Here is a 19,334-nt window from a genome sequence, read left to right on the forward strand (position 1 = left end):
GGGTTGTAAATAACATCACATTGTCATGTTTCATGGTATTGATACAATGTTTTGTAACAAAATACGACTATAGTAAATGTAATATTATCTTGGAGACATAATTGTCTCCCTTAGCAAATTAAGTTAAATCCTTAACAAAAATGTTCATTGAATGAATGTTCATTTAACCTTTGTATCGAGATTGACATACTAATGCCATCTTCCGAAGTTTACATTGGCTTTGAAGATGTTAAAGAATGGATTACAGAAGGCATTAATTTAGGATCTATGTAAAGACATGTATAAAGTGAATATTGGCGTGGGGCAGGGAGTCGTCGGCCATCGATACTGCCGGTGCCCGACATGGTGACGAGCAGCCTGAACATCCCCAGCGACGCGGCGGAAGACGACGCCGCCGACGAGAGCGAGGACGAGCTGGAGGACGATGTGCCGTGGCGCTCGCCGTCCGAAAAAATCGCGTAAGCTCCCATATGCGCTCGCTTCCCTGCATCTACATGCACGCTATCAACGCCGTACACACATTATCTCTCGATAACATTTTATTATCCTTTCTCTACAAGATAAACCTATTTTACCTAAATAGATGAATTTCTTACTTCTCAGCACATAAAGCTATGATACTCCATTGCTTACAATTTTATGTCCTATATCTGTGATAGTGGCATTTTCAATTTTATTAAGAATCCATTGACACAGTGAAGTATTGTCGTTTTTATTATACTTGTTTTAGCCTGTACAGTCACTCTAGATAGCCGAACAGGATCACGCAAGCTGCATGAATCCCGCACAATACGTTGTGTTCCTCATTGTTCTTACATGTAAGTGTATTTTGCTTAGCTTTCATTGTATTATTTTGGCATCGCTTATTACATTTAGTTACATGGTCTTCCATAGAATGTTTGGTAAAATGTTTAATATTTCCATGTTATTCAAACTTACTTGATTGCCCATCTCTTACTTCATCCTAATTGTTAAGAGTAATTTTTTATTCAACTACTTTTACATATTTTCTTGAATCATGAAAAATGTATTGCGTATACTCCAAGCATTTAAATTGAGGCCAAACAAGTACTAAGGCTAAGATAAAACCAAGGCAAATAAAAAAGTTTTATTTATATTTATTATATTTGTGTATATTTTTATTTGACATACACGAATTATTTAGTAACAAGCATGTAACGTTCCGTGATATTACTCGTAACATTGTGACGAAATAATTGATATCTTTGTAAAAAGGTAACAAGTATTTTGAGGTATATGTTAAGCTTTGGTTTGATCTTAGCTGTCTTAACTTCTCTGAAGCACTGTGTTTTTTTATCCTGATAACGTAGCCGCAAGGCACGACAGCAGGGCATAATGTAGGTATTAATGAATGTGATTTACAAATAATTAACAAAAGATACAAAGAAGATTCAAAATATTATCCTTTGACTGTGATAAACAAATGCAAAAGTATGGTATAAATATCAACAATATGCCGCAGTAAAAAAACGGCCACGTACTTTTGGCCTGCCCTAATTATTCGGCCAATCAAAATCGAAATTGTTTTTCAAATGTTAATCTGCAAAACCTAAACTTTGTCTTAGAATCGATAATCTGCGATATGGTTTTTAACGTATTATTACTGCCGTCATTAGGAAGACGGGCGCAACTAACAATTATTCATAAATTGAGTTATTTATATTTCCGTGATCAGCAAAAAATAAACATTTATTATTTTTGTTAGTACCTAATATATGTGTAGAGTTACCATGCAGAAAGAGGACGGATATTCAGACATTTTTTAAACGTATTTATCAGACTTAATTGCCAGAAGACATAACTGAAATGTTCTTTAGTCAGGATTATAAGTTCTGTCACAAAGATTCTTACATCAGTATAATATCTTAGCTATAGGTACAGATCCCATATTATTCATATATGTATATGGGTTGAAAGCTCATTTAATGCTGAATTACTTACAATGCAGCATGTATACATATAGTAACTAAAACCATTTACTCCAACCTGTTAATGTTTAGGTCATACTGAGTAACTTTTACTATGGGACCAACCCCGAAATCTCGAAATAAAATATGGCGTTGAAATCTTCTATGAGAGAGTCATTTTTTTCGCGAGATCGGGGCCTCTTAATAAAAATTGCTCAGCATGACCTAAATATTAACGGGTTTGAGTAAATGTTTTTAGTTAATATACATACATACTGTATATTTTTACCGGAATTTGCTGTGTTAGTTTTGCATAATTTTAAAATATGTAATATTCGGTAAAATGTTATAAAAAAACTTACAAAAAATACGCGGCCCGTTCAAGATTGAATCTTACATACCATACCTAAAACAATATCTGAGTCTTTTATCTTTTTTGAGATATACAGCTTGTTTAATTAGTCACCTGCAATAATTTACGGGGTGAATTTGTAGGTTATACTGATCAACTTTTACTATGGGACCAACCCAAAGGGAACATCGCAAAGTAAACAAGTAGTACATAAAATCGCGATCTGAATTTTAAACTAATTAAGTAGATACTGCTTTTCTACTTTGTATCAGTTAAAAAATACTAGAAAATTGTCGTATTTAATTTTTTCTAACATGAAAAGGCGAAACTGTTAAAAAAATTAGGTCGTCTTATGCAGTTACAGCATGCAGAAGTTTGTTTTGGATAATTCATGTCAATTGCGCCCTTCTTTCTACTGACTGCAGATTAGGTAGTATGTACAATCTACATTTTCACTTCTATTTTTTTCTCTTGTAAGCCATATAATCTGTAGTCACTGTTATGTGTTATTCGATGTAAATAACGTTTTTTCCTTAACTTCATTCTTATGAAACATTTCTTTATTTGGTAACTGAAGTAGACAAAAAAGATTGTAACACCGATTATATCTATATCCTCGTTGCGCTTATTAATACCGCTATGTGCTGCTGTCAAATTTTCAGTAAAAAAAATTAAGTAGCATTTTCAGTCGAGAACATTCAAAATTCGTGCACATGTCAGAATTTATAAGCGCATCGACGTTATTCCAGCTTAAATACAAGTATATAAAATAAACTACTATATACATACAGAAAAAAACTTCGCAGAAGGAATGTTCCTAGTTATTAAAAAAACACGGTGCACATTAACTATCAGAGAGACAGGAATGAAGTATTATTTTAGTTTGTAAACAAACAGTAGTATTTCGCGCACTTGCAAGAAAACACAATCTACTTACATATCTACGCAATATTTTACCTATATTATAAAATGTCCAAATTAGTACACAGTTAGGAATGTTGAGTTTTTCTTATGCAATTGTGTGCATTGTGTGTATGTGTATAAACCCCTGAGCATATATCCCACTCCGGCCCGTCGGCCCGTCCCGCTCTGCCTTCAGCGATGACGTCACCACTAGCAGCTTCTCGTCGCTGGCGGGCAGCGAGGCGCCGCACAGTGCCTGGCGTAACGACTTCACCAGGTGAGCGACCACCGAACCCCCCGGCCTCTGACCACCATACATTCATCCAATCGTACTACATGACCGACGTCGACATCACACTTATTTCGAAATTTCCAAGTTACTCCGATTAAAGTAACAACTGACTGATAAACCTTAATTTTTTTGCAACGCTTAAAGAACCTACATACATACGACACTAAATTGAACTAAACCGACAATGAGCCAATTTATTTTAATAACTTTATATAAATTAGTGCCTTAACTATGGAAATTGGTATTAAATATGTTGAATCATAATGTAGTACAGAGGTAACTGTAAATAACCCTTTTTAAATCCTAAAATATGCATCGTAGTTTTTTTTTTAACTCCAACTGCACTTACCTTATATCGTTTAATAAGCATGAATACTATCTAAAATTTATGTTGGATGTTAGCATTTAGACATGGAACGGCATAAAACTATAAAATCGGTAGGTACATTTATGACAGCGTTAAAATCATTTTTTTTAAATACGAATTTTAACCTTTCATTATTTATTTATTTTTCTCAATTCCGTTTCACTCAGGTAGGTATGTGAAATTTTACTTAATTTTATACTAACGAAAGAATATTTTGTATTTTTATACCTTTTTGTGCTTAGCTTTCGGCCTAAACAGTCAGTTACTTTTATTTAGAAAATGCTGGGTTAACTGCACCATGATAAGTTTTTTCAGGATCGTAAAAGGGTTTCCCCCCGTGTCGCCATTTATCGGCGTGAGCCCGACACTGTGCTACCTGCTTAAGGAAAAGAAGCCATTGTGCTGTCTCCAGCTGGCGCAGGTGTGCGAGCACTGCGCCTACAGAAACGCCAAGGAATACCAATGGCAAAACAAAACAATCATTCTCGCCGCAGACTACGCCTCCAACGGGATTTATAACTTTATCATACCATTGAGAGCACATTTTAGATCAAAAACTTCCTTGAATCCAATTATACTATTGCTGGAAAGAAGACCGGACATTGCATTTTTAGATGCCATATCGTATTTTCCATTGGTTTACTGGATGCTTGGATCCATCGACTGGTCAGTACTTTTTTATTTAAATAAACATTCTGACACTTTTTGTTAACTAGCATTTGCAGGCTTAACCTAACCGTTCACCGAACTGTCTTATGATCCGAATAAAACCAAAAAGTACTGAATAAAGTCACATGACAAAATGTGATTTATGTAGGTAGGTATGTTGCTTATTTATTAGATTTTTTTATTTATTTTCTTATTTATTTCCTTTTTATATTTTCACAGCCTAGACGATTTGCTCAGAGCAGGAATAACTCTGGCGGAGAACGTAGTAGTAGTAAACAAGGAACTGTCCAACTCCGCAGAAGAAGACAGCCTGGCAGATTGTAATACTATAGTGGCGGTGCAGACAATGTTCAAGTAAACCAAACGTTTTTTTTTTATCTTACATATTTTTATGCGAATTCCTATAGTGACACAGCGAATTAAATATAATTTTGCAACAGCGAACTTTTATATTTGTAATGGCTAGACTACGACCAGTGTAAATTTTTCTTTTCAGGTTTTTCCCATCCATCAAATCTATAACGGAATTATCACAGTCATCCAATATGCGTTTCATGCAATTCAGGGCACATGACAAGTACGCCTTGCACCTGTCGAAAATGGAAAAGGTACGGTTACATACAGTAAGCTATTGATTTATATGTAAATCTACTGAATAAGTATATTATAGAAACGTGTGTGTGCAGCTGGAGAAGGAGCGCGGGTCGCACATCTCGTACATGTTCCGACTGCCGTTCGCCGCTGGCTCGGTGTTCTCCGCCTCCATGCTGGACACTTTGCTCTACCAGGCGTTCGTTAAAGACTACGTCATTACTTTCGTCCGCCTTTTGCTGGGCGTAGACCAAGCTCCCGGATCTGGATTTTTAACTTCTGTAAGTTTCATTAGGACGCTAGGGGATGCCACGCTTATACATATAGTACCTAATCTTATTTAATTTATGCTCTTTTGCGAAATCATTGAATGTGCGATTTTCACCTCATCCTCATTATTTTGACGTAAGCGAATGTTTTATTATAAAAGCGAATGTCATTTAACATAATAATTAAGATACAGGTAATAAAAGTGATTCATTAATTAAAATAAACATTCTTGAACTTCTAACAGATGAAAATAACGAAAGAAGACATGTGGATTCGTACGTATGGTCGGCTATACCAAAAATTGTGTTCGACTTCGTGTGAAATCCCTATCGGGATATATCGCACGCAGGACACGAGCTTAGCCGATCCCTCTCACCACGTGAGTATGACGTCACGGACTTCGTCAAACTGGTTTTGGTCACGCCTGGCGAGAATGCGACCATCGCGTCCATCGGTGAGTCGGTTACCTCTACACTCAGACTTACTTTCCTTAAATACAGTCCTTCTTTTCCAAAAACTATTTGAACGCCATTGGACCAAAACATTTGTTTTAAAATATTCAGTTATATACCCTTACCAAATGAATGCATTCCAGTAGTCCGACCGAGTCCTTGGACTGTATTTTCGGGTGTTTTACTCCTTTTGATCTTGATTCTCGAGGCAGCGTCACACTTTTGTCCATGATTGTAACTTGTTGACACACATCTCCAGCCTAACACTTGTGACGTGTCTGTATATTAGTTAGTACTTACATAATAACTTTATATTCTTCACGCGAGTCTTGATTTTCTTATGAACTATTTACACGTGCTTAATTTTTTATTTATCGCAATTTGCTATACATTAATGACGAATCTTATTGCTTTGTGCGGACGCGGAATAAGTTAACAAAATCATCCTTAACCAATACAACTGTATTAATATTCGGAACCCATTGCGTTAATATGTTTTGACTGAGGAACCATCTAAACTTAATTGGTATTTAACTCGATGATCGCAATCCCGCCTCAGTATTCTAATTGTTGTAGACGTTTGCATGTTTGTATTAGTGGAAACAGAAGGAATTCTATTGAAGATATGGTGATCCAGGCATCGAATTATCCACGTTCAACTGTACAAATTAATAGGTACTGAAATAACAGGAATGGGATTCAAGTACCTAACTTAGCAGGAATGGAATTTAAGTACCTAACTTAGAGTGTAGGCTTAAGCCATACTGCAATCTCTGATGAATGGAACCGGAAAGAGATACGTTCAGACCCTGGATAGAACTTGTTCTGACCTAACACCGACTCCTGGCCTGGCCGTTTACTTGTATCAAGAACAGTAGAACACTTGTTAGCAATGCTTCGATATTTCTTGCTTCTGCTTACCGCATGCGAATCCATTACTGTACCCAAAATATGGGGTAGACAAATCACTTAAAATTAATGAAGACTGTGGCTGCATAAAATTAGTTACATAGTTTTTCTTTCCTTCTCAAGTTTTGTAAACTATCGTGCGAGAATAGTCTATTCCCATTACGTCTGGTGCTAGTTCTATTGGTAGAAAAAGCGAGGCTTTTCCCAGTTTACCATTTGATTTTTTATAGTTCTTAATTCAATTTTTTTTTTTTCAACTTTTAAGGGTAGCCAGTGAGGTAATTTTAAATAATAGTTTATTAATGCTTATTCTTCAAACAAACATCGAGAATTTTGAAACAATAATCGGCTCGACTCGGGACTCGAATCAATATAGGTAAGATTACAACAACACCAAATTTACTACACTAGAATAACAAAAAGCAATATTTATAAAAGGGAAAAATATCAATCTCGAATTGCATCCCTCTACAGTGTTGTTTCTCGATACTGGTTGCTGTAGATGTTACATAACATTATTACGTAATATTGTCTTAATAAAGATGAATTAATAATCCAATCAATTATTGCATTAGAACTACTGAAAAACAAACCATTAGGTCCCTAAACCGAGCCTTTTCAGTTACTAGAATCTGCGTGCCTGAAATAATGGTCAACGGGATAAAATACTTCTACCACTAGAACCAGCAGTGTGACTAGTGGTCATATATCACCAGCACTTATAACAAAACTTGCGATTAGTACTAGTTTCCTTATAATTAATTCAGTATCACGATGTATTTTAGATACGAAAAATAGTTACTTAGTTCTATGAGAGGCCTAGGCGGTTCTATGATGTGCTCGATAACACAGCTGACCATGGCACTTTCCCAAACCCAAATGAAATCAAATAATACCTACACAGTGATCTAGAGGAACCGGAAGGAATAAACGCTGATTGTCAGTCATATAGAGACTGAAAGCGGTCTGGCCTAGTGGGTAGTGGCCCTGCCTATGAAGCCGATGGTCCCGGGTTCAAATCCTGGTAAGGACATTAATTAGTGTGATGAGCACGGATATTTGTTCCTGAGTCATGGGTGTTTTCTATGTATTTAAGTATTTATTAATATATATATATATATATATATATATATATATATATATATATATATATATATATATTATATATATCGTTGTCTAAGTACCCTCAACAGAAGCCTTATTGAGCGTACTGTGGGACTTAGTCAATTTGTGCAATGATGTCCTATAATATTTATTTAAGCTTGGGTCAGGGCAAGTGTGATGGTGTATGGCGCGTAACCAGTATTAACTATTTCTTGTTGAACAGTGTTGTGCACACTGTTTATTTATGAAAAGTAAGCTGCAGAATTCAGAAAACTGAAATAAGTACTCAAAGTATTATTTCGAATGTTTTCGGTTTCTCCAAAACAGATACATGTCAAAATTCTTTTCGTTGTCTTGTTTCTGAACTCTGTCACGCGTATATCTGTCTTGTATTAAAAGAAATCGAGTGATATTATTAATAATTAAGGGTTTTAATAAGTACGAGACAAAAGTAAACTCAGCGAACGAAAAAAACATAGAAGACTAACGTCAAACAAAATATCAGCGTAAAAGTGGCCTCACTATTAAAACACGCAATACTAATAACGGACGGAAAGTTCAGGTCTTGTTTTCTTCGACTTCATTTGACCATGATTAGTCAATTTAAACCACCCGAACTACGATTGGTCTAATGTAAAATGAGGCGCTGTGATTGGCTGTAGCGTTGTCACTTGAAAATACATGTCAATGGAAACCAACTCTGAGTAGACGGTTTCATGCAATATAGACTAGTTTTAAATGCAATATTTTTGTATGATAATTTATTACTTTATTTTAAAGGCTTATTATTTGTTCGTTTATCGCACGTGTTTAAAGGCAATTAAGCCTTCGTACCAATTGATACATTGTGTCGTTCATCTTATAGGGCACCTGCGACGGTTAGTTAGGTGGCACAGAAATATGTCACATGTATATTAATGTAAATTTGATAGGTCAAAATTGGAAAAATACAGCTAGCATTTGGGATTTTGGATTTTGCTCTGATCAAGATGAAATGTACACCTTACGGCATCGGCATTAAGTTCGTCTATTGTACTGTAGTATGTTTTTTTATATGCAATATAGATTAAATAAATACATAAATAATATCGATATCTGAGGATCCGAGAGGCATTTATTATGAATTTCAAATCAATATATAAAAAAAATGCCGCGGTTTGAATTTAGAATTTTTCATCCGATCAAGGCGAAAATCCATATCTGAGGATCCGAGCGGCCCTTCATTATGATTCTGAAGTCATATTTGGTAAAAGCGCCCTCCATCTTGACTGATACGCCCGACATCTTGAATATCTCCATTTTTGCTCTTATCATGATCATTATTCATCTTTCATCATATAAAAACAAACACGGAGAAATTTAAGATGTCGGGCGTTTTTGCCAAATTTGACCTCAGAATCATAATGAAGGGTTGCTCGGATCCTTATATATCGATTTTCATCTCGATAAGAGCCAAAATGCAGAAATCCAAGATGGCGGGCGTTTGTTTCATTTTTGACCTCATATTCATTATAAAGGTCTTCTAGGATCCTCAGATATCGATTTACACCTTGATCAGAGCAAACATGCAGAAATTCGTAATGAACACGTCGTCATAGGAACAGTTTGTGTGGGAAAATATCATTATTGTTTTTACTATTTTCCTCGCATTCTTTCCATATTTTTTCACCGTTCAAACCGTCCCTGGACCTAGAAATAGTCCAATACCAAACTTTGCCAAATCGGTCCAGCCGTCCGCGAACTCAACGAAAAGTTATAAATAGCAGCGAGATACTGGGACTTAGACACATAAAAAAACCTCCACCTACAACGGCAATTCGTATTTACTATCACACATTTAAATTATTAAAATAACAACTGGCACCGTTTGGTGTATTCTGCTAATCATGCTCTACCCTTTACTCGACTTTCAGTTATTATGGTCGGATTTGATAACTTTACTATCTCAAGAACAAGAACTTGGCGTCCTAAAGAGCTTACATGTTCTAGGAGTCAGTTTCCACTTACGTTAGTATGGGCGATCACCATCCATTAGTCGCAGGGGTTAATTAAAGGTAACGTTCGTATTCCCGACCGCAGCTGCACTACTGCCGCAGTATTGCAGAGTGGCAATAACGCTGACTGCATTACTGACGTAAACGTCAAAATTGCGAGCAGCAGCACCAATTTTGAGATTTGCGGCAGTAATTCAGTGGCAATATTGTCGAGCTGCAATACTTTATTTTATTTAGTTTAGTTATTATAGGACGAACAAAATGCACGATTAACTGAATGACATCTTTTAGATGTTAATGACATCAATGTACGTTCGAATTGGCCTGTGAGGCAAACATTGTTTCGTATGTCCATCTGTTCTACTTTATAATTAAATTTGATAGATTTTGTATTAGGTAAATGACCTATGTATTTGACATTTCCTGCAGTAATGCAGTCGACCGCAGCAGTATTGCCGCACGATAACACTGCTGACTGCATTACTGTCAGAAAATGTTTAGCTATACTACAATCACACTCAAATTAGCCGTATGGAGACTATCGGTCTCTGTGTATTATGTCTATGGCAACTACTAAATCATTTGCAAATAAATTCAAACTTGGCACATATGTATATTACTATACTATAATATTATAAAGAGAGCCATGTGAAGATAAAATCTATTCCACTCTTTTTCTACATAGAAAGTTCGACCACCCTATTCGATAATTATGTATTTTTTGTCAATTTAGTTTTTATGAATTCTTCAAAACAGCGAAGCGGACATACATTTATTCAGTTTTAAGCTATGCTCGCGAGGTCTACAGCTCACATAGCTACTAGGTATGAGACGAAAGTAAACTCAACGACACAACTGATTTATTTAGGGCTTAGCCTCAAAGTGATAACAATAAGTCTACCCCACATTATATACATATATAACACTATTGTATTAAATTGTATTTTACATGAGAAAAATTAAAAACAAAATTTCATCTTGTACAAAAGCTCCACTTTGTAACATGTTTTGGGGACAAAATCCAAGACAACGAAAAAAATTTTGACCCAGGTATCCATTTGCAAAGATAATACTTCTTTATTACTGATTAAAAATTATCAAACTCTTGAACAGTCTTTACCAACGATGCAAAATTATTAATTAAACATGCATATTTTTTTATTACTTATAAGAATTTTATTCAACTTGTTATGTATTCGAAGACTCTTCCCTAATTTGTATTACTCGTATATTGTATATTTTGACAAGTATTGTATTATGTCAGTAGTAATGTAAAGCAAATTAAACCAATGTTATGGGTTAACATTGGTCGAATCAAAAACAGTATCGTATAGTATAAGTTTTTTGTAACGACACTCACGCTGTCTCTCATCAAAATTTGGTACTTGCGATTTTAGGGTGAATCAAACAGCTTTTGATAACGTAATAACAACGGGTACAGTTTATGGCGTAGTGGGAATCTAACAACCAACAATTCGACGGAATAAAATGGATATTGAGGCTGGTTATATGGCCAAAAAAATTTATCTCGCATATATATTGATTGCTAAAATCTGTCTGGTTAAAACACATACCACAGAAAATGCAGCTTTATATTAGAACGAAACACGTTTTACTGCTACATATGTGAATTATAACATATTAGTACCTACAAAAATAAGTACTTACCTATAACATTTTTTTTTAACTATTCCAATAAAGTGTTGATAATTCGAAATTTTTCATAATATCCACTTTTTTCTACAGCCGCTCACTTATGAACTTTTTAAGCTGCTTTCAAAGCCTCCATGAACGTACTTAAAGTAGCATTGTATCTTTGTCACGAAATCACTAAAACTGCAGTTCCAAATTAAACTTTGAAACCCATAAACAATGTGGTGTATTAAAAAAACTTATACTAAGTGACATTTTAATTAACCAACCTAGGCTACAGTAGCGCCCCTAGCGCCAATTACATTCACGGTAAGCCCCATTATTTACCAAGATACGGTAACCACACTAAACTACAATTTGAATTTGTTTTCAAATGGCACAGCGAATGGTGCAGCTACTATGCATGATGGGGAAAAAACCATACCTTACCTATAATTCATTATTACATGTGTAATTCATTTTGATAGGTATATGGATTACAGCGGCTTGTTACAATCTGAAGATTTAGAAGTAAAAATATTTATTTCGGCCACAACTCTGGATCATAGTATTCACAGTGCATAAGTACATACACATATTATTTAATGTAGAGTTGAAAAACTCCCGAAAGGAACAACGTTGGGATTAGCATTCACATTCGACAACACCATTTTTTTACGATATTTGGTTACCTGCTGGAACGCTCCTATCCGGCAGAAAACTTGATGAAACTCGGCGTGCATGTAATTTAATCAATAATCAGATACTAAGAAATGTATACACAATAGAAGCAAATCGTTATTCTCTCCGTCTATTGCACATTTTAAGTTGCTCTACTAACAAAAAATCGTAAGTTATGAGTTCAAAAAAATATGATATTCGTGGTATGACATCAAAGGTTCTCAAAGCCTGGTATACAAACCTCCAGGGTTTCACCAGCGATCGTAATAGGGTTCGCTACAAGTATAACCAGACCATGACTAGCAATACATATACCATCAACCGGAATGATAGGAATAGGGATGGCAGGAATAATAAGGATAGAAACCGGGACTGGTATTTACCTCTTAAATCTGCCCACACAAATTGTATCATGCGATTGAAAATAATAGTACGATTTGCAGGATACTATTATTGTGGGTAGTTTTTAAAAAATTATCAGGTAACCGTCATTCCCAGTTTTTATCACTACCTACTCACCCTGACATCCCTGCTTAACTCGGTTGACGGTATATTCTTAAATACAGAGTGTTGTTCTTTATTTTTCGTCACGTGGTTCGCAATAGTTTGGGAAATCAATAAGGCGTTCACGGAGTATAAAAACTGAGAAACCCTTTGTTACATAATCGTTTTGACCCTGTTTAAATAAATTAATATAAGCACATGTAGCGTAAATCGACGAGCGACCTCTTATTTATTTATTTAAATAAGCCATTTACGTTTAAAGTGCTTCAACAACTTTCGTCGCATTCGTATCCCATATTAGCGTAGTCAAACGCCATGAGATATACATACAAAAGATTGAACGTCATTTTTATACTTACGTTTTCTGGAAAAAACTTTTCAAGTATATTGTATCAACTTGTAACCCCATAACTTCCCGTAAAAACGTAAGTATTGTATAGTTTTAAAATGCGCACAAGGGAAAGGGTACCACAGTTCAGAGTATACCTACACTTGGTGGCTACACAGTATATTTATGGCACCAATTTAGTCAGTCAATAAGAATAACTAGGTATAGGTAGGTATTATTTTCACTGACGTCAGTTGACAACAGTCTATTTCATTAGGTTGGTCAAATATCAGACAGCACTGTAACACAGTTCATTCAGTGTTAACGCAATCATCATCAATATAATTTATAGTCCGGATTTAACTAAAAATATTTTGGGTGCCGTAAACGTAGAAACTATTTTATATTCGGCCATTGTCAAAAACACGCCCATCCCTTGTGTAACACAGTAGTTAGTATTGTATGTGAAAAATTGGCGAGGAAAATGTTAGGAAAACAAGTGTGACACGATAGTTGCAGCAGGACGAGGGAGATGGAGGTTTCCCGGCGTGCGGGCGGCGTGAGGCCACCGGCTGTCTCGGCGGCTGCTACGGGGAACGTACGCCGGCGGTAAGCCATTGTCGGAGCCCTTTCACACGGACCTCCGATTTTCTGCATTATCCCGTAATTCAATCAAGTCCGAATGGTTTTGTGTGTAGGACGACAAGCAGACATTTTGTTAATCGAATAGTCGGACTTAATAGATAACACGGAACATTCACGAGTATTATGTTGTTTAACGAATCGTCCATGAAAACATCCGCCGCGCGCCGCCGCCGTCTATTTTATTGGGTGAAGTTTAATTAAACTATAAGACTACTAGCCAATAACGTCCCTTGTGAAAGGACTCATAAAATCTTTATTTCTTATTTAAAGTGTTCACACTATACATTCTTCAATGAGATTTACATCGTTATAAGTTACGTAGCCTTTTGCGTTTGTCTTTTAATAAACAAACCTTCATTTTATTTACACCAAATGTGATAAAGGGCGATGCAACTAGGTATGGATTTCTATTGGCTGCTGCTCATCGCATTTCACGCTTAAATACCTAATAGTCGCAAGCATAGGTATCTTACAGAGTAGTTACTGCCAAGTTAACTCTTGGATAGGAATTATTTCATTTAGAGATTAAACACAAACACATAGCACTAAGTAACTTAACTTGAATCCTAGATTTAGCTGTAGTTTTTAGAACTGCTTTAGACAATTTTGTGCGCGTCTACGCACATAAGCCATTCGAGATACGTTGTATAATCCATTAAGTTAACCGACTTATGTATATTTTACATTTAATGATATAGCGTTGTTCATTCATGTGCTACGCATATCAAATTATTAGGAATTTTTGCATGTCACCAGTTTAAAGTCAGTAACATTGCTATAGATAAATCATATGTACATAGATACATTTAGTTAGAATGTAAATAAAATCGACGTAAGTTTTAAAAGTATTTCATAATCATACAAATACTAGTTGCTGTAGGTACAGTCGGTGCCCTAACATAAGTATCCACTTTCCTATACAGCAAGTATGGTATGGCGACGTGGCTACTTAAGTTGGGACTCTTACTGTACTATCTGGATTGCTGGTTTTGTTAAGTACTAATAAAATCCACAGTATTCTACAAGTCTCGCCGACGAAGCAAGAGACAATCATGCGCAGCAAATAGAAAGAGCAGAAATCGCAAACCTAGTGCGCTCGCGTATGGAATCGTTGAACCTTACTGGAATCGACTACGACGACGTGAGCGAGAAGAGGAACAGTTTGTCCTACGTTATTATCAACCCAAGTTGCGATCTCAATATACAAGAAGGAGATATCATGTAAGTGTGTATAAAGGATCTTTAATAATAAAATATATCCTGAAGGACGGTACCGACGATTTGTCGGCATGCCGCCGTTCCGGAGAGTCACTTAGGCATATCTACTCCGGTTGTTCTCATCTTGCTAACGGCTCCCCGTTACTTGCACGGACAATCTCGTAGCCAGGATCATCAGCAACTTGCTCTTCTATACGACCTTGTGGACCGCATACGTACAAATACTAAGAGAAAAAGATGAAACATCTTTCATCTTCCATCATCAGTTCTCGAAAATGGTCGTGCCAAGAACATGGATACCGGTATTCGATAATATCGGACGAAATTCCGATATTCTATTATCGATATTACATTATTACATTAACAGAAAACCGGTATTTTCGATATTTTCGATATTCTCATTTTTATTATTAATTTAAATCTACGCAATGCGTTACAAGAGTCAAAAAGTAGGTACATCAATTTACTGTGAGTACTGTGATACCAAATACTTTATGTCCGTTAAAAACAACGTGATTGTGACTTGTAACACAAGGACACCAACCAAGTTGGTTTTCTGAGAATTTAGTTAGTCTTTGTCTGTGTGTTGAGCTTGTCCTTGTGTCACAAGTCACAATAACGTTGTTTTTAAAAGAAACAACTCTTTTCGCTGTCAAGTAGGTAGTTTATTTAACCAACTACCTAATAGCGAGCGAGAGCGAAACACTAGGGTTATCCCGTAGGTGCGAGAGAAAGCCACACTAGGCTAAATGCTGATATCCCGTTACGGCCGTTACGCATAGGCCAGTCCAGCGCCGCCAGCGCTGCTAGTGGACCAATCAGAGCGCCTCGTTCTTCAAAGCTCTCGTGGTCCCACCGTGGTCCGCTTTCGTTTACTATGCGGTTGAGCAGAATCTTTGCTAGTACTTTACAGCAGCGCTAGTGCTTTGCGGCAGTAGATAGGAGCCTTATGCCGCGCCAGTTGCTTTGCCTTGTTTCAATCATCGGGTACTCGTCCGGCTTCCCAGATACGGATCAAATGATCAATAGGGGATACAGTAGAGTCGCAGACGTCGCATTATCGACCTTTAACATGTCTACGTGGATGCTGTCAATGCCCGGCGCTCTTCCTGGTCGCAGGGTCTTCGAAGGAGGGTGGTGCCTAACTACGCGTTGAAATCGCCCATCAAGATCACGATGTCTTGTCTGGGAACGCTTCTGAGTGTTGCCTCAAGTTGGTCATAGAAGGCGGCTTTTGACTCGTCAGTGGTTTCGTTCGTCGGGGCGTAGCCCGCGTAATACTGTACGACGCTGATCTTACGGACCTGAGATTCAAACCGCGCTGATGCATCATGCGCTTCGAAATCGGCTTCCAGCTCACCAGGCTTTTCTTAGCACAACGGCTGAGGAGAAGACCAACTCCATATTCCCGGCGTGCGCCCTTGTCTTCCTTGCCGCTAAATAGTAGTGTTGTGCCAAAATCTGCCTCTACTTCGCCAAACCCGTTCCATCTCGTTTCGCTCAATCTTAAGATGTGGATGCTGTAGTCACTCATGACTTTAGCTACCTGTGGCAGCCTCTCAGGTTTAGTTATGGTTGTGACATTCAAGCATCCTATGCGTTTCCGTTGTTTTACTTTTTTCTTGAGCAGGTTTCATAATCTTTTTAGTTTAAGAGCGTGCAGGTGATTAGCCCACAGAGCCCCGATCACGATGATAGGATAGCACTCAGCAAAGCGGCTTTTGTGTATACCATCGAATTTCAAAAAAGAGGATTACCCCATATGCATTTACTTATTATTTTGAAATCTGAGGACAAGATTCATCAACCAGAAGAGCTCGATGACTTGATTTCAGCTGAAATACCCGGAAATCATGACTTAGAGTTAAGAGATCTCGTACTCAAATGGATGATTCACAATCCATGTGGAGATTTAAATCCCAACGCAACGTGTATGGTCCATAAAAACGGAAGAACAAAGTGCCGATTCGACTTTCCTAAATCCTTCCAGGAAGTAACATCGTTAGTAGATGACGGAAAACCAAATTACCGACGACGCTACAACCCACAGTTGGATCCTCAACATTTCCAATTTTCACACGAACAGGCAGCTTATCGTAAAGACATAAATGGTCGTCGTATAACACGAGATAACCGCCATGTAGCCCCCTACAATGCGTACTTATTAAAGAAATTTAACTGCCATATTAACGTTGAGTATGTAGGCAGTATTTTGGCGGTAAAATATCTTTATAAATACATTTATAAAGGACACGATTGCGCATCAATCAAAGTTGTAGAAGAACAAAGAACGTTGATTTATAATGAGGTGAATACATACATTGAAGGACGTTGTGTCACACCGCCTGAAGCATGCTGGCGATTATTTGCTTTTGAAATACAAAAAAAAAGTCACAGTGTTCAAAGACTGGACATTCATTTACCTGGTCAATATCGAATCGCAAACTTAGATCAAATTCAGGAAGATTTAGCGGATATTGGTCAAAGAGGGTCCACTTTAGAGGCATATTTTAGACACAATACACAAATTAAACAACAAAGAGAACATAACCAGCTAAGTGATACAGAATATCATTATTATTGGCAAATGCCTGAACACTTCAGATGGGTCGGAAGGACAAGCAAATGGGAGCGAAGACTTCGTCAATTGCGAGTCATTGGTAGAGTTCACAATGTAAATTACGTCGCCCAACCGGCATTATACCACTTGCGATTGTTGTTATATCATGTAAAAGATGCAACAAGTTTCGAAGACCTTCGAACTGTCAATGATACGCAGTATCAAACATATAAGCAAGCCTGCTTAGCGCGTGGTTTAGCCTACGACGACCAGCAATGGATAGAAGGTTTACAAGAATCTGCGTTATCTAAAATGCCTACAGCAATGCGAAGTCTTTTTACACAAATATTAATTTACGGATGTCCTGAAAATCCAAAGCGACTATGGGAAACCTTTAAAAACGATTTGGCAGAAGACTTTATACACGCAGCTCAGCGGAATGGACAGTCTATTAAAAACGCAATTAATCGCGCCTACAGAATTATAGCTCATAAATTAAATACTGAAGCAACTGAAGGCAGAAATTTCCAATACTGGGTACAAACTTACGGTTTCAATGATATTGAGGATTATGATGTCGAAATTTATCAGAATACGCTAAATACAGATGAATCAGCAGTCTTAGGAGAGCAAATGTATCAACAACTAAGAGGAAAACAAATAGAAATCGTTGATGCTATTCTTCAAGGTGTAAATGATACAAATGGTAGCAGAAAATGCTTTTTCATTGATGGTCCGGGTGGTACTGGTAAAACATTCATTTATAAAACTCTATACTACATACTTACTGGAAAAAGGTGCAAAGTACAATGTATGGCTTTTACCGGTATAGCTTCCATATTGCTCCCCAATGGTCGTACTTGTCATAAAATTTTTGGTCTTAAAGTACCCCTAACACCAGACTCAGTCTCGAGTATCAAACCTAATTCCTCGAAAGCTAGAAAATTAGCAGAAATAGATGTCTTCTTAATGGATGAAGCTCCGATGCTTCCAAAATATGGATTACAAAACATTGATCAACTTTTACGATCTATTGGAAATGAGAATCTCCCTTTTGGTGGTAAAGTGGTAGTACTTGGAGGAGATTTTCGTCAGTGTCTACCTGTACAGCCGCGAGCTAATAAATCTGAGTTATTAGATCTCTCTCTTAAGCGATGTTCTTTGTGGTCACTTTTTGAGACGTTCACGCTAGAAGAAAACATGCGAGTTGACATGGAGCAACGGGAATTCGCTGATTACTTATTGAAGTTGGGCAACGGTGAACTGTCATTAAACACAATGGAAGAAATTGAATTGCCACAAAATATAATTTCAAACAATAATCTAATTGACGATGTGTTTGGTAACTGCTTTGCCTGTGAAAATTACGAGGCTATGAAGGACAGAGCAATACTTGCACCGCTCAATAAAGATGTAGACAGAATTAATGAAGACATAGTTGCCAAACTTCCTGGAGAGTACAGAACCTATTACAGTCATGATACGGTGAAAGACCAACCTGAAGGAGCGCTTGAATTTACAACAGAATTTCTCAATACAGTCAACATTTCAGATTTGCCACCACATGAATTGAAATTGAAAAAAAAATGCCATAGTAATGCTGTTGCGTAATTTGGACGTTTCAGAAGGTCTATGTAACGGGGTAAGGCTCATTGTGACCGATTTATGTAACAATATAATAAAGGCAAAAATAGTCACTGGTGAACAATCCGGCAAAGAAGTACATATACCTAGAATCACTCTTGACTCATCGAAAAGCCAACTGGGATGTACCATGCAGCGCCACCAATTTCCAGTAAGATGTGCATTCGCCATGACAATCCACAAATCTCAAGGTCAAACTTTCGAATTTGTTGGAGTTGACTTGAGATCATCAGTTTTTATGCATGGCATGCTGTATGTGGCATTTTCCAGAGTCAAGCGACCAACTACATT

The 19,334-nt window shown here is 36.9% G+C and overlaps 1 protein-coding gene across 1 annotated transcript in view; it reads left to right on the forward strand.

The window, feature by feature from the left end:
• Window positions 1-19,334, forward strand: part of LOC133516124 (potassium channel subfamily T member 2) — a 119,616-nt gene that overhangs the window by 95,613 nt on the left and 4,669 nt on the right. Inside the window, exons 15-22 of the mRNA XM_061848865.1 lie at window positions 308-458; window positions 4,158-4,508; window positions 4,731-4,865; window positions 5,008-5,119; window positions 5,198-5,383; window positions 5,617-5,826; window positions 13,496-13,585; window positions 14,637-14,842. Of these exons, the coding sequence (XP_061704849.1) occupies window positions 308-458; window positions 4,158-4,508; window positions 4,731-4,865; window positions 5,008-5,119; window positions 5,198-5,383; window positions 5,617-5,826; window positions 13,496-13,585; window positions 14,637-14,842 (1,441 nt within the window). The remainder of the gene's footprint in view (window positions 1-307; window positions 459-4,157; window positions 4,509-4,730; window positions 4,866-5,007; window positions 5,120-5,197; window positions 5,384-5,616; window positions 5,827-13,495; window positions 13,586-14,636; window positions 14,843-19,334) is intronic.

This window comes from Cydia pomonella, chromosome 1 (genome assembly GCF_033807575.1).
Source record: "Cydia pomonella isolate Wapato2018A chromosome 1, ilCydPomo1, whole genome shotgun sequence".
NCBI classification, from domain to species: Eukaryota; Metazoa; Arthropoda; class Insecta; order Lepidoptera; family Tortricidae; genus Cydia; species Cydia pomonella.